Source organism: Mercenaria mercenaria, chromosome 15 (assembly GCF_021730395.1).
Source record: "Mercenaria mercenaria strain notata chromosome 15, MADL_Memer_1, whole genome shotgun sequence".
NCBI classification, from domain to species: domain Eukaryota; kingdom Metazoa; phylum Mollusca; class Bivalvia; order Venerida; family Veneridae; genus Mercenaria; species Mercenaria mercenaria.
Genome location: NC_069375.1, coordinates 49,127,198 through 49,143,158, shown reverse-complemented (window position 1 = coordinate 49,143,158; position 15,961 = coordinate 49,127,198). Strand labels below are relative to the sequence as shown.

The following is a 15,961-nucleotide window of genomic DNA, read 5'->3' as shown; positions in this document are numbered from 1 at the left end:
CTCTGGGGCTGTGTTTTTAGTGCTCTGTGCTTACGAGAAGTCTACCTTTACCTATTATCTTTTATAGAAATGGAATGTATAACGATAGATGTAACCTATGGGCTAATGCAATTAAATGCTGAACAATTTGATTGTGATAGGCTATAATCAAAGGAAGTCTCAGCATATTGACAATTAGAACATTGAAAGATATGACTCCCTCTCCTATCTTAATAAATTCTTTTGAACGCTTGTTTTGTAATTTAGTATGAAAAATAACATTCTTTACTCCCTTCCACGGGATTACGATCCGACCTTTCTTTGTAAATAACAATAAAACTGAAGTTTTCGAATGCAACGTAGTCTTCAGGCAATATAAAAACCAGTTAACTTATCGCAGTTACCTATTGCCAACTCCATATTATTTTCACGAGTAGGCTTAACAACAGTTAACTTAAAATATCTCTTGTCCCCTGTGTGTGTCTAATCTATTCGACTTCATCAATATCCATAAGAAACGTGATTTTCGCAAATCAATCAAGGTGCACATGAAATTATGGAATAGATATGGAATAGCAGAGAATGCGTAGGAAAGATCGACGCTAGTGATAAAATAACTCAAGAAGTCTTAAAAGAGAATATTCTATGTTAAGTTTAGTTTTCAAAATAAAATAGTTTTAAGGATGTGAAATACATAGATTAACAGATCTTCTGAATTTTATAAATTTCTTGTAACACAGTAAGTGAATGACTTTATAATTTTCTGCAGGTGAAAATTAACAAAATCGACAAATTTACATTCCTGTTATTGTTATCATACTTTAATATGAACCTGGGGAAAATAAATAGAGGATATTTATTTGTTTCAGTGCGAGACACCGAGTGAACACTATAATGCACTATTTTGCGCCACTCGTGAAAAATGTAAAATATGGCGTTCACGAGTGAAATATAATTTTTATCTTACACTGAAACAAAGAAATTTTCTATATCTTTTATTTGCTTTATAGTAGTTTTAACCAAATTTTTTCCAGTTTGTCCGCGCAACGTCACTTGCATGGCATCATGACGTCATGTCGTGACGTCAGGATATCCTTGTAGAAAAACTGTAAAATAGTTCTATTACGTTTCCTGATTTCTTTTACATTTAATCATGATAAAACGTGTATATTTAGAATCCTGCTAGTATTTTTATACAATTATATCTTTACTAAAATACATTTTGCAAGGAAGTGTCTATTATTTATGATTCATATTATTTCGCATTCAAGTGAAGTTCCGTACCAAAATAACCAAAATTCCGTGAAAAATAAAAACGATATTTTCACTGTTTGAAACAGTGAAAATATCAATTTTATTTTACTGACAAATTTGAGTTTTTCACTTAAGAGCATAACATAAAATTTTATTGCTCTCTATAAAGTATAATATGAGACATTTTCCTTGTCTACGAAGTGAATACTGCTACAATCAAAGATTTCAGTTAGTGTCTCAGTTGCATAAAAAGGCCGATGGCTAACTTTTACCGTATAAAAAGTAAACTTACGTTTCGATGTTTTGTACAGGGCTGGAGAACCCGCTTCCTCGGACGATACATACTCTGAAACAAACAAACGTTGTTAAATATAAACGTACACCGGTGAAAAATTATCCATTAACCAATTTAGTCTTTAAGTGATAACATACAAGTAAAATTTTAATGCAGAGCATCAAATCGCCAGAGAACTGAATTTACAATAAGGTAAAAAAATCATGGAATGTAATGATATACATATACTCCATATCAACAAAAGGACCTCGGACATTTTCCTATTCAGAGCGCCTATCAAATTAAGTAAAATTTGACCTAGGGCTAGACTTCTGAAATAGCCTAATAAAGATAGTTAAAGACCATTTCTTGATATATAAGAATGAATTTTACAAGTTTGTTAACAAAAAAAGATGATTATGTAGACATTTCTCATTTTCATTTCTATTGAAATATGAACATTAATCATTTTTATGTTTTAAACATGTTTCCCCTGGCACGGGGGAGGAAGTGTTACACGAAGGACGGAGTTCTTCTGATAACCTGTCATGTTTTCTTCTGATAACTGTTACGGAGTTCCTGGAAAACGTTACAGAGTTCTTCTGATATCTGTATGACAAAACAAGGAATCAGTTGGTAAAATGGTAATTATTTATCTTTAAAAAGAGAGAATGGGGTGTAAAACTAAAGTTTGATGATCAAGGTTGCCTAATGTTTTGTGCTATGCGTCAGAAAAAACTATTTAGTCTAATAATCAGCGCCACTTCTTTGAAATCAAGAAATTTTGAGTAAAATGTCGAAATCGTTTGCTTATTCATACATATAAATCTACTCATTCACGTTCTCCATCGTCACCACACGCAATAGCTTAATTTTAGTGCAAAGCTAATTTTATTATTGAGAAAGGGTGTTAACCATGTTCTAATGTAAGATATTTATCCACGGCACAGTATTGTGGTTATATAATGTATGATATGAGTCTTTTGTAAGGTTTAAAACTATGTGCAGTATAATGACATATAAACAATAAAATACGAATAGGTAACAAATGCGATAAAATGTATTGTTCATTCTATCAATGGATGGGCCTGTGTTCGTCGGTTTACGGCTTAGTGGATTCCGTTTGGATTGATCACTGAATTAAAATATAATTTTTATCTTTAATTTAGGGTACATCTGAATGCTGAATTGGCAGAAGCTGTTTTTTCTGAAGTGGTTTATTTGCATTACTATGTATGATTGCTGCTGTCATCTCATGCGATTCAATTGCTTGTCTAATTCTTCATATAGTAGAATTTTAAAAGTTGACGCTGAAAGAGTACAGTCACAATGCGACAGAGAGCGGGCTACCGCTCCATGTGTCACCTGCTGACATGAGTCATATGATGCTATAGCGTGTTTACCACAGTCTCGAGGTAGATGACCGACATGTTCGTATTTGGTGAATTTAAATGTGACTGGCGTAAGTACTGCGATAAAACTTAATTGGTATTGTCATAACATCTTAAAGAATGCATATAATTTTCAATGCGCTCAATACTGCGTATCAAAAAGGGGGTTGTCATCCTCATACATGTATATACTATTTGTCTTAAAGAATATCATAAAGCGTGATTATTGTGAATTTTAAAGTGCTATCTATATAAATCCTTCACCAGAAACGACCTTTGCATTTTGCCAAAATGCTATAAGATGAATAGAAGGGCATTTTGAGTTAGTTTAGTTTGAAATACTGTAAAGTAAGAGGATTCTGCACTTTCTTAAATAGAATACACAATGTAATTTCCAAGCTAATTAAATGAAAATAAGAATATATTTCTGTAACTGTTTGACACTGTACATCATTTACGTACAATTTGTATTTTAAACATTCAACATAGTTAGCTAATCATCATTATGAGCGTACAAAGTCCCTTTAAAAGTAACATCTAGTTAGAATAAGAAATGTAACACCAAAAAGTTATCATTGGATCTCAAAAACACACATACCATACATTATATAACCACAATACTGTGCCTTGGATAAATATCTTACGTTAGAACATGATTAACACCCTTTCTAAATAATACAATTAGCTAAAAAGTATCTTAACATACCTCAAGAAACATTCTGGCAGTAACAAAAGTTATCATAATAACTCTGTGATATTTTCATTATTTATCATCTGAACTCCTTAACATTTGAAAAATCGTGTATAACATTGTTAGATAGTGGTTTATGTTTGCAACTTTGCACTAAAATTAAGCTATTGCGTGTAGTGACGATGAAGAACGTAAATGAGTAGATTAATATATATGAATAAACAAACGATTTCGATATTTTACTCAAAATGTCTTTATTTCAAAGAAGTGGCGCTAATTATTTGACTAAACAGGTTTTTCTGACGCATAGCACAAAACAGTAGGCAACCTTGATCATCAAACGTTAGTTTTACACCCCATTCTCTCTTTCTAAAGATAAATAATTACCATTTTGTCGACCGATTCATTGTTTTGTCATACAGATATCAGAAGAATTCTGTAACGTTTTCCAGGAACTCCGTAACAGTTATCAGAAGAAAACATGACAAGTTATCAGAAGAACTCCGTCCTTCGTGTAACACTTCCTCCCCCGTGCCCAGTGATGCAACAAAATATTTCACATGCCTGTGTAAATGATTATAATGTACGTATGTTGCAAAAATGGTACTTTGTCACAGGGGGGAAATGTTAAAAATTAAAAAAATACATGCAGGGTGTCAGCAAATGAATTTTACATAAGATATTTTGACACTTATTGCATGCGTTTCCTAAATCTTACATATCTACATCCTTATTCGTTTTTGTAAATATTTTAAGCATAGAAAACACAGTAATAAGTAAAAAGGGGGCATAGAACTTCAAGCTTGAAAGCAGACTGATCCTGGTATGTACATCTTGTGAATTTTTCAATCAGGTCTGTTGCCTTTTGACAGTCGAAGTCCGTCGATTGAGTGTCATGAAAATGAGGCAACTGCGTCTGTCGCAAGTCATGAACCAAGCAAGTTTCTTAGACATATATAACTAGATGTATGTGTCTTCAACCTAAACATGACAAAGAGATATAGACGGACTAACTAGTATTATCTTGAATAAATAACAGACCAAAAATAATTAAGTTCCAATTGTTTAAATGAAAGTACACATTTTTATTTACCCAGCAACAACCCTCGCCCCCACCCCGAATAATTGAACTGATTTTAGTAATTTTCTTAGCTATATTTTGACAGCGAGTCAATTTTAGCTGTGACCTGCAGTTTTTTGATTGTTTTAGATGGGCAAAGCACGCATAGTGCTTAGTATGCAGCTTAGCACAGTAGTGCTTAGCCCATCTTAAACTAAAAAAGAAAAAGAAAAGAAAAAAGAAAAAAACGTTTCCTTGGTCTAGGTCTGTTATAAGTCGGCTGATTTTCAAAATGTTTGCCCCTTCCCCACGCCCCCACCCCCCCCCCCACACACACCCACACACACACCACCACCATCTGCCATCTGAAAGTACTTCCTACGTGCCTGAGCCATACAGTTGCATTGTCCTCATAGAATGTTTCTTTTAGACAATGATTATGGTAATTCATTTTTCCTCTAAGTTCGACAAGTTAAGGTTGCTTTTAGAAGGAATTCAATTTGTCCTTTTACAAAAAAATACAAATGTACACCGTGTACATACTTTCAATAAAAAATGTATCCTCTTTCAAATCTTTCAAAGACCCTGTTTTATTTTCTCTTTCTTTCATGGTATCAGCCGTATTTTAGAATTCCATTTAATTTTCACTCCAGTTTAAAGAACTACTAATAGCCATTTCTGAAATTATCTTTAAGATGTTGTAAAGACTGGAATTAAATTAGGATTCGTTGTAGGTAGATGGTTTAATTGTTTATTTATTAGCAAGTATTAATCTTACCTAGTTATAAACCCATTGTAAAGGCATTCTCGCCTTTCATTAACTGCCTTATTTTCCTTTTATTTACAATATCATTTTTTCATTGTAATATTTCAATAACTTCTCCTACCAGCTGAAGAACCTTCTCACTTATCTCTATGAATAATTAAAGTATCAAGACACTACCTAACAATGTATTCGGGTTATGCCCCGGAAAGGGTTAGAATAATTCAAAAATGGGCGAACCTGGACATATTTTCGTTTTCACTGCACTCCCTCTCAATGACCTCTATCAATATGTAAAATACGAAGTCAATACTTTACATAATATTCAAGTTATTCCCCCGCAAGGTTTTCAAGAAAAGGGAGATGATTAAAAAACGGCACCACCTGAGTAATTGTTCCTGGTCAATTGACTTCTATCAAGACAATACCTTACATAGTATTCGAGTTTTGTCCCAGACAAGGTTTTAAGAAAAGGTAGATTATTAAAATATGGAATCACCTAGAGGTTCTGCCCTTTCTCTCAATGAACTCTATCATTGTATTGGTACTTTTAATACTGTTTGAGTTTTCCTCCGGACAATAAGTGTGACGGACGGACAGACGGATATCCGGACGGACAGAATGACCGGAGGAATGACAAGGCAACAACTATATACCCCACTTCGAGCAGCAAAACAAACTTTAACTATTAGCGTCTTAGACTTTCAAAATTTGGGTCAAGTTTGAGAAAGTTATCTTTTACATGAAAACTACCTAACTTGCCGATTTGGTAGACGCCAGATAGTGCTTCACCTATATGGGAGACATAGTATTTAGAAACGACTGCTTTGAAATGTTTCTGTTTCTGTCGGGGTTTTTTTTTTTTTTTTTTTGGTTTGTTTTGTCGTTTTTTCCCCAGTTCTTGTACTATTCATTTCAAAATGTTTTTAGCAGTCACTATTATTTAAGACCATGTATGAGTGCCCTAGACAAAAAGTTGTTGATTCCAAAAAGCAATGACCGAATGTGTTCAAATTTTATGGATACATCACTGAAATATTATAAAACTATATTCACGATTTTGATGTGATTTTCTCTTGAAAAAATGTTATTTAATCTTATTTGCAGTTATAGATGCTTTTACATCTAAAACGTCAACTTGCTAGCACGTTGTTATGGTTATTAAATAACATCTAGTATAGCATCTATTTATAAGATCTTATAAAAAAGAAACGTGTTTGAATCTGAGAAAGTTTTTCACACTGGATCTTCCTCCACTTGTGATCTATAGTTTTATCAGTGTGATGTAAATCGCAAAAATATAAATACATTGATCATGGCATTAATTTTCATTAAACTCTTTTCATTGTCAATAGACTTGAAACAAAAAAATGTAAAAGTTAAAGCAGAAAGGTTAATAATTAGATATCATAGCAGCATGAACAGGAGAAAGAGGACACAAGCCCATCACCCCTAGCCCATAGCATGACTTAGGGAGTAGAATGGTGCAACATATTTTGCCTGAAAACTTAATTTTACAGGGGAAAAAATAAAACTAAGCTTACTTTATTAGCAAATAGAAATAACGGCAAGTAACTTTGATTGTAATAGTATAGTAAACATTAAATCGTTTCATGATACAAATTCCTACAAAGCTACCACACCCGGATTTTTTCCAATAAAAATTATTGCATATATTCAACCTGGATATTACTGTTACGTCAGAGGGTAACAACTTCTTCTTACAGTAAATAAAAATAGCAGAAAGACAAACCATCAACTACTAACAATAACAAAATTTTATTCATGAATTTAAGTAAAAATACAAATACCTATAAAATGACAAAGAGCCGTAAAATCCAATCATATATGTAAAAAATAGTCCAAATCCTGTCCAGGTCAAATTTAAATTCAGTCAGAATAAATTCCACAATGTTTAACTCAGTTCAAAAGTAATATCCAAAATTTATAATTCCTCTCTTTAAAGATAACTTTTTAAATCCAGAAAATTTTAATATAAAACCTTCAAATAATTCTTCAAAATATTAAATATCCAAAGTGGTAATAATTTGTTTTTAAGAAGTACAGGAAAGTTTCATCAATATCTACGGTCTAGCATCTTAGGCTCGTCTTTAATCTAAAATATCTGACTATATATATTGTATCATAGAAGACTGCAGAATTTTCATGTTACACAAAGAAGAAAAAGATCGTTCTGGAAAAATCAAAGAAATCTTTTCTAAAAATGACTGACATACACTGTTTATCAATAAATATTACAGAACACAAAAGTATATTCTGGAATAAAGTAGAATTTTATAGTAATGGTGGTAAAAAATGAACTCCTAAACACATTGATATTGCAAGTGCATTGCACCAGATGACTAGGTCAAAACACTTTTTCAGCGTATGTCATAGTGCAGGACATACAATGATATACAGAGACATACTAAGAGTTGACACATAATACAGTTATAACTGTAGATCAGGCTCCTTAGGAGTATGGATTTGAAATGGGCAGTGCCTGCATTCGGGGACAAGCTTATACCTAATATTGGTGCTTTGAATTATTTGAAATTTGGTGTAATACACGTCCTGCAAATAAAATTAACCTAGCAAGATTTTTATCAGAAAAGCTAATGATGCAAGCCTCCTACAAAAATGGTGTTGGTTACTAGCGCTGGCTTTCATGAAGAAGAAACTGTCGAAGGCAATGTCAGTAAACTTGGATGAGTTAAAGGCTAAACATGAGTGACACAAAAATCATTCTCTATGCTGTTCACTGCAGTAAACGATCAAATTGTAACACTGTTGTTGCTTCTGTCAGAGATAATGGATAATAACGTTTTTTTTTTGTTTTCTTTGGGGTTTTTTTTTGCTCTTAATATGCCACCCGCAGGAAATGAATGCAACAGTATAAATGTTAACTGGCACAGTGAAAAAAAAATGAAAATGCATTCAAGTCAACACTATGTTAGATAAATCATCAAAAGCTCAAGAGTTGCGTAGACATTTACTTGCTACTAGTCTTACATGCTTCCATGCATACACTGGCTGTGATACAACATCATTATTTCTATGAAATCTCTAAAACATCTGCATTTAAAGTGTTTGCAACCAATACAAAACTAATAGAAGGTCTTGGATATAGACAACTGTCTGATGAAATAATGCAAAACTGTGAATATTTTATTTGCAAAATGTATGGCTAAGATGCTGTAAGTACTGAAAGTGCTCGAAATGTTATGTTTGGCAGGTCTGCAGGTTCTGAACACACGTCCTCAACCAGTGATGCCTGCTCACTTGACATGAGAAGAGCTCATTAACAAGCTCTGGTATTGAATTTGCAACTGTTCCCAATCCAGACCTGCCTGCACCTAGTGACATGGGATGGAAGATGGCAGCTGAAACACCTAAGCCAGTTCATATTAGGATACCCGTGATCCAGTTCCTCAAGATTGTATTGAGTTTTTCACTTGCAAGTGCAAATCTGGTTGTAGGACCCTCACATGTAAATGTGAAAAGACTGGGCTCTTACGCACAGATATATGTAAATGCGATAAAAGCATTATCAGCTGTGTGAACTCGAGGCACGTTAACATATGAAATGGGACTGTAAAAGCATACCTTAAGGTTCAAATATTTCAATCTATATAAGTTTCCAATAATTATTTTATAAACAGTTTATGGATTTAGATTCTGTCCTGTAAACTGATTCCAAATATAATATAAGGTAAAGGTAAAGGTCTTGTTTATTATAGTGTCACCCCTATTGAAAGGGCCAGCCAATTTGGCTTATGAGATACCTTTATTGTGCGTACCAATTACCTCCCAACTCCTACCACTATGCCAGGCGCCAGGCGGATAGAAGCCGGTAACCATTCATTTAACTAGCTCGCGGCTCACGAACCGGCCTTTTCGGAACGAGTCCCATGACAAACATCCCCCGGACGAACGCTCCCCATGGGGCTCGAACCTTCGACCTCCCGATCCCGAGGCGGACGCCTTAACCACTGGGCCACGGTGACCGGTAAGTGTACTGTATTCAACAATAGCTCTGCAACTATAACCAACGTGAATTGTTTAATAATTATCTTTTTGGCAAAAAAGTCATGTTCGGGTGGTTTTTAAATGTTTTTTTTTCTCTCTCTGACTCTTAACGAAGCATACATTTTGATTATAACTTATTTATCTTTAAAAAAAATGTTGTTTATTTATTCTGTTACTATATTACCCATTACTTTGATAAAGAAATATTTTTGGATAATTTGGCCATTATAACTTGCGTGACCCCGATATTCCCCCTAGCTCATGTGGAATTCGAAAGAAGGGGGTATTGGAATTGTAGGATGTTGAAAACAGCCTATGCCAAAAATGTTTCAGACTTCCAATAGGTGGTTAAATGGAAAATTTTAGGGGTTCAATGATATTGGCAATGTGCCTGGTGGTGACGGTGTTGCCTTAGCCTGTATTGGAGAATGTATTGATTTAATGAACCGGCCGACTTATGTTGCTTTGATTTTGACTGTGATCATAGATTTATTTTAAACATTTTGACGTTAAGAAATATTTGTTACAATTTGTCAAGGATTATTTCTAGTGGCAATGTTCCAAAGACCAACTCCGTACGTACCTTGTATACAATTTACCAGGCAAGAAATCAATCGGACTAGCTGGCGGATAAATAACCTGCCACATCAGGAAAAGGTCGCCATATGACCTACATTGTGCAGGTGTAAATCGTAACATAGTGTATGCGTTTGGCTCATAATTAATTCTAAAAATAGTTGAGATGCTGAAAATTGGGCTTTCAAACTGATTTCCTACTTCTTGATTAAAAGTAGATCTATCGATTTTGCTGATTCGTTATATTCGAATGAAAACGCTGATCTAAAATTGATTGATTGATTATAAGAATGTAAATCTACTTTACCATTAGATTTTCTTAGTTTGTCCTGTTTCGTTAATTCCTTCTCACCATCCTCTTGTTTCTTAGTTTTCTAAAATAACATCATTGAATGTAAATGCAGATCAAATAACTGTGTTTAAAGCCTTAAGATGGTATGTAAATAATTTTCCACAAGTCTGGTAGATAAACGTTTACTTCCTGCATTTAAGAATAAGACACTCTGGCGAAGAGGGAAACACAAATGAAACTTACAGCTTCGCGCATCTCTCGATTTTTTCTTCTGTCGAACACTAGTTTTTTCCATTCCGGAATTTCGCCATTAGATTTTCTTAGTTTATCCTGTTTCGTTAATTCCTTCTCCTTATCCTCTTGTTTTTTAGCTTTCTAAAATAACATCGTTGAATGTAAATGCAGATCAAATTGTTTAAAACCTTAAAATGGTAAGTAAATATAATGTTCCACAAGTCAGGTAGATTAACGTTTAATTACTGCATTTAAGAATAAGACACTATGATGACAAAGGAAAAACAAAAATAACTTACAGCTTTGCGCATCTCTCGATTTTTTCTTCTTTCGAACACTAGTTTTTTCCATTCCGGAATTTCGCCGTTTCTAGTTTCCATCTCTATCAGGAAATGGCTTAAACACCAGCAACATAGATATGATACCAGCTAGCAGATGTATAGTTTCCTATCAAGTACTAAAGTCTTTAAAAAGTTTGTTTAAAACTAAGTTGGCAAGGTCAATACAAACAATCCATGCAATAGACTTGAAGGTCAAAAGTAAAGTAGTTGGTAGTAATAAATATGTGTAAAGAGACTCATTTTTATTATCAGTCATTTTTTAAACAATTTTTAAACAATTAATCATTTGTAAATTGATTATCATTAAACTTTCTGGATATGTTAGTTAGAATCCATATGAAAATTTAGTTAAATTAAAGAAAACCTATGACTTTGCCCAGTTTTATAAAGCGAAACAGGCGTGAAGAAACTAGAAATAGAGATCATCATATTTATTCTACCTCACTTTTGTCTACAATGATAAAATCCCATTACCCGAGAAAGAGATATTTTGACTATCAAAACCATTTTCAACTTTTATGACACGTGACCAAGCGAAAACGACTGTCAGGTCTTATGACAGCAGTGAAACTTTGAATGTCATATAAGTGCAAATAACTGCTTCAAGATTTTTAGTCAAATTATGACGTGATTGCCTCCCATATACACATACAGTAGTGACGTTAATGACGAGAGTAAACTGTCATCAAATTGAGACGACGATAAACTGTCAGCAAGTAAACAAAAATAATGTCAAGGTTTGCAAGTATTTTTTAAGATGATTTAGACTCTCTTGATGTACAGAAATACTAAAAACAAGAGGGCCAAGATGGCCCTAGGTCGCTCACCTGAGAAACATACCATAATAGTGTTAACATGTTTGACCTAGTGGTTTCATGAAAAAAAATATTCTGACCAATTATCATTAGAAATTGGAGCAAAAATCTTAAGTATAAACAATTGTTTTCCTTTGATCTGACCTAGTGACCTAGTTTTTGACCCCAGATGACCCATATTCGAACTTGACCTAGATTTAATCCAGGCTATCATTCTAACCAAATGTCATGAAGATCAATTAAAAATACAGCCTCTATTGCATACACATGGTTTTTCTTTGATTTGACCTAGTGACCTAATCCTTGCGTGCATCAGTGCTTTACACTAGGCACGTTAAAGAACCAGGCTGTCTATTCGCAACGAGCTAGGCTAAGTTAGCCGGACAATCCTGTATCTGATTTCTGATCTCTCTGTCGTGGGGGCTTTGTCTCACTCTGTCTCTCTGGTCAGATCGCTCTGTGTCTGTATTAGTAGAGGATGAATTATGCGCCCTGTGTGACTGCATTTGAACTACTAGTATGTAAAGCGTCTATGAACGTGAAATTGATCATGAAAAGGGCGCTATATAAATCTGGTATAATGATAATAATAATAATAATAATAGTGACTTAGTTTTTGACCCCAGACTACCCATACTCGAACTTGACCTAGATTTCATCAAGGCAGATATTCTGACCAAATTTTATGAAACTCCAGTGTAAAATGCAGCCCCTATTGCATACCCAAGGTTTTTCCTTTATTTGACCTAGTGACCTAGTTTTAAAACCCAGATGACTATTCTAATTTGACCTAGAATTTATCAAGGATATCATTCTAACCAAATTTCATGATGACCAGTTGAAAAATACAGCCTTTATCACATACATAAAGTTCTTCTTTGATTTGACCTAGTGACCTTCTTTTTGACTCAAGATGAGCCATATTCAAACTTGACCTAGATTTCATGAAGGCCATAATTCTGACTTAACTTCAGGAAGATCAATTGAAAAATATAGTCTCTATCGCATACACAAGTTTTTCTTTGATTTGACCTAGTGACCTATTTTGTGACCCCAGATAATCCATATTCAAACTTCCTCTAGATTTCATCAATGCAATCATTCTGACCAAATTTCATGAAGATCAATTGAAAAATACAACCTCTATCGCATACACAATGTTTTTCTTTGATTTGACCTAGTGACCTACTTTATAACCGCAGATAACCAATTTTCAAACGCAGCCTAGACTTCATTAAGGTTATCATTCTGACTTAATTTCAGAAAGATCAATTGAAAAATACAACCTCTATCGCATACACAATGTTTTTCTTTGATTTGACCTAGTGACCTAGTTTTTGATCCCAGATAATCTATTTTCAAACTTTGCCTAGATTTTATTAAGGCAATTATTCTGACCAAAATTCATGGAGATCAATTGAAAAATACAGCCTATATTGCATACACAAGGTTTTTCTTTGATTTGACCTAGTGACCTAGTCTTTGATCCCAAATGACCGGTTTTCAAACTTGGCCTAGATTTCATAAAGGTAATCATTCTGACAAAAATTCATGAGGATCAATTGAAAAGTACAGCCTCTATCGCATACACAAGGTTTTACTTTGATTTGACAAAGTGACCTAGTTTTTAATCCCAGATAACCCATTTTCAAACTTTACTTGGCCTAGATTTTATCAAGGTAATTATTCTGACAAAATTTCATGAAGATCAGTTGAAAAATACAGCCTCTTTCGCATACACAAGCTAAATGTTGACATACGACAGACGACAGACGACAGTCAGACGATTGGCCATATCAACATTAAGGATAAATCCCGTCTACCGGTATTTCCGTAAATAGGGTCAGTGGGGCTGGCGAGATTAAGCGATATAAAGATCGTGTACAATATTAGCGATTATTTTTGTCAGAAGATAAGGATTTAGGAAAGTTCTTACTTTCTCACAATGGAAATACTATTCTACGGCCTCGGCAACATCTTTTTTTGCAAAATAATCTGTTTACCTTGAAAAAATGCGAATAATTTCACACCTTCGGTATAGAGCCACGGAAGCGGCAGTATAGAATAAAAGCTAAAATTTCAAAAATAAAGTAAAATTTGAGGATATTTTTGCTACATCTTAATTACAACAATGTTTAATGATAATCTGCAATACTTTTTTATTCATTTTCTTTGTTTAAAACTTGAAAAAGGATAATCTAAACACTACCGCCATGTAGCGTAATGGCCGATACCCGCCTCACCGTAAAACCGGGAACGGGCGTTTATTGGTGGTTAATACCGGAAAACGGGATCCATAATGTCGATATCGAGAATAGACGGACGCCGGACATCAAGCGATAACAAAAACTCACCTGAATAGTGTAATAAAAAGAAGTGTGTCACTGTTTAGTGAATTTCTCGGCGAAAACTATGAATCTGAAGGATTTTTAAGCGAGGAATTAAACAAATCTCTTCGAGCGCATTCTTTGCAAGCATAAGAAAGACAGATGGTTCGGAATTAAAAGTTCATCACTGACATCAATTAGGAACGGAATTTGTAATTATCCGAAAGATCAGATAAAGAGTGTAAAATTGATGTGTACAATGACAATTCATTTTCGTTATGTCTTACTACATTTAAGAGCAAACTGATAGATCTGAGAAAGAAGGGTAAAGGATCTATTGAACATAAAGAAGAAATTCCCTATGAGGATCTTCAAAACCTTTTCAGTAGAGAACATATTGCGTTTGACATTGACACACCATGTGGGTTACAGAAAAAGGTCTGGTCTGAAATTATGTACTTTCTTTGCCAGAGAGATCATGGAAATTTGAGAAGAATGAAAAATGACACCTTTGCTGTTGCTGTCAATGCTGCAGGTAGGAGATATGTCTATCAGATGATGATGAAGCTGGTATAAATCATGAGTAAGAAACAATCTTAAAAAATTTGCTAAAACTTTACAAAGTTCTATTTAATCAAAGTTGCAACACTGCAGTGATATTTACAATTCAATTGACACGAGTAGTGAGAAAAGTAAGGTTGCGGAAGCTATTTGACCTACTTTTGACCCTTATCCTTGACCTAAACTGACCAATGCTGACCAATTAAAAAAACATAGGTTTTGACAAACTACTGTGAAAACCTTCGGTAAATTGTAATTAAACACTTCTGCCAAACTTCTGCCAGATGACAGCAATGTGGCCTAAGACCACAGTTATTTTTACTGTATGTTCTATATAGGCACTGGACACTATAGCAATTTTGCATGAATTCCAACCCCTATAAAAATACCTGAACTCAACAGAACTATCCAAGAGAAAAAATTCCAGCCACAGTAAACATTGGGTTGACCGGCTCTTTTTTCCACCATTTTGAACCAAATCACATGCGTATGAAGAATACTCTCTAGATGGCCGCAAACAGGCAAAACAGGCCCTATCAAAAAGTCATGTTATGCATATTCTGTCATTCTGTCAAATTGTACATGTACCTACTATTTCATATCTCCTCTATTAAATCATGCCATTTATTGCAGGTCTTTCAATCAAAAATTCACCAATATTCACCATCAAACAGAAGAACTATTTTCCGCGTAACCACTTCCGTATTGTGGTCAACCAAGGGCAAATAACTGTGGTCTTGTGCCATGTGGCAGTCTCTGCCACTTTAGCAAAACATTGGCAGGTTACTTTAAATTGACAAAACCTTACCAATTAACTAAAAAATGAGAAAAAAAATCTAAAGTAGCGTAGAAAATATTAAAAATAATAACTATAAAATGTATTACCTGTAATTTAACTTCCTCATTTACGTACTTACTATCATACCGTAGTTAAACAGACGATTTGTTATCGCATTCCTTTTATCATTTTTTGTTGAAAGCATATTCTTAAGTTGTAACTTGCAATAATCAATAACGCGCCACGGGTGTCGCAAAACGTTATATTCAACCATTATTTGTTTAAACTTGATGATCTTATTTGATAAACTTGAAAATGACACCGGTGTCTTTAAAATTTAAGATATTCGATCACTAATAGTAATGTTTACAAAATGACCTTTGCTCGGTATATTCTGAAAGGTGATCGTGTTTCGCACCATTTTGCAATTTTTAAACAACTTTTACCGTGCCATTTTTTATAAATTTTGTATAACTTGTGGTATCTCCTCAGTCTCAAGTAGAGACAAATTTCAAAAGTGATGGCCACTATCCAAAACGTTTGCAGAGAACTCATTTTACCATTAATTTTAATAAAAGAAACATCAAACTATTAGT

General features: G+C 33.9%; 1 protein-coding gene across 1 annotated transcript in view; it reads right to left on the bottom strand.

The window, feature by feature from the left end:
• The window catches only part of LOC128549077 (uncharacterized), a 31,794-nt gene extending 20,414 nt beyond the window's left edge, over positions 1-11,380 (bottom strand). Inside the window, exons 1-4 of the mRNA XM_053525237.1 lie at positions 10,843-11,380; positions 10,553-10,684; positions 10,325-10,391; positions 1,526-1,579 (exon numbers count right to left, since the gene is read on the bottom strand). Coding sequence (XP_053381212.1) covers positions 1,526-1,579; positions 10,325-10,391; positions 10,553-10,684; positions 10,843-10,923 — 334 coding nt within the window. The 5' untranslated portion in view covers positions 10,924-11,380. The remainder of the gene's footprint in view (positions 1-1,525; positions 1,580-10,324; positions 10,392-10,552; positions 10,685-10,842) is intronic.
• Between the last annotated feature and the right edge of the window lie 4,581 nt (positions 11,381-15,961).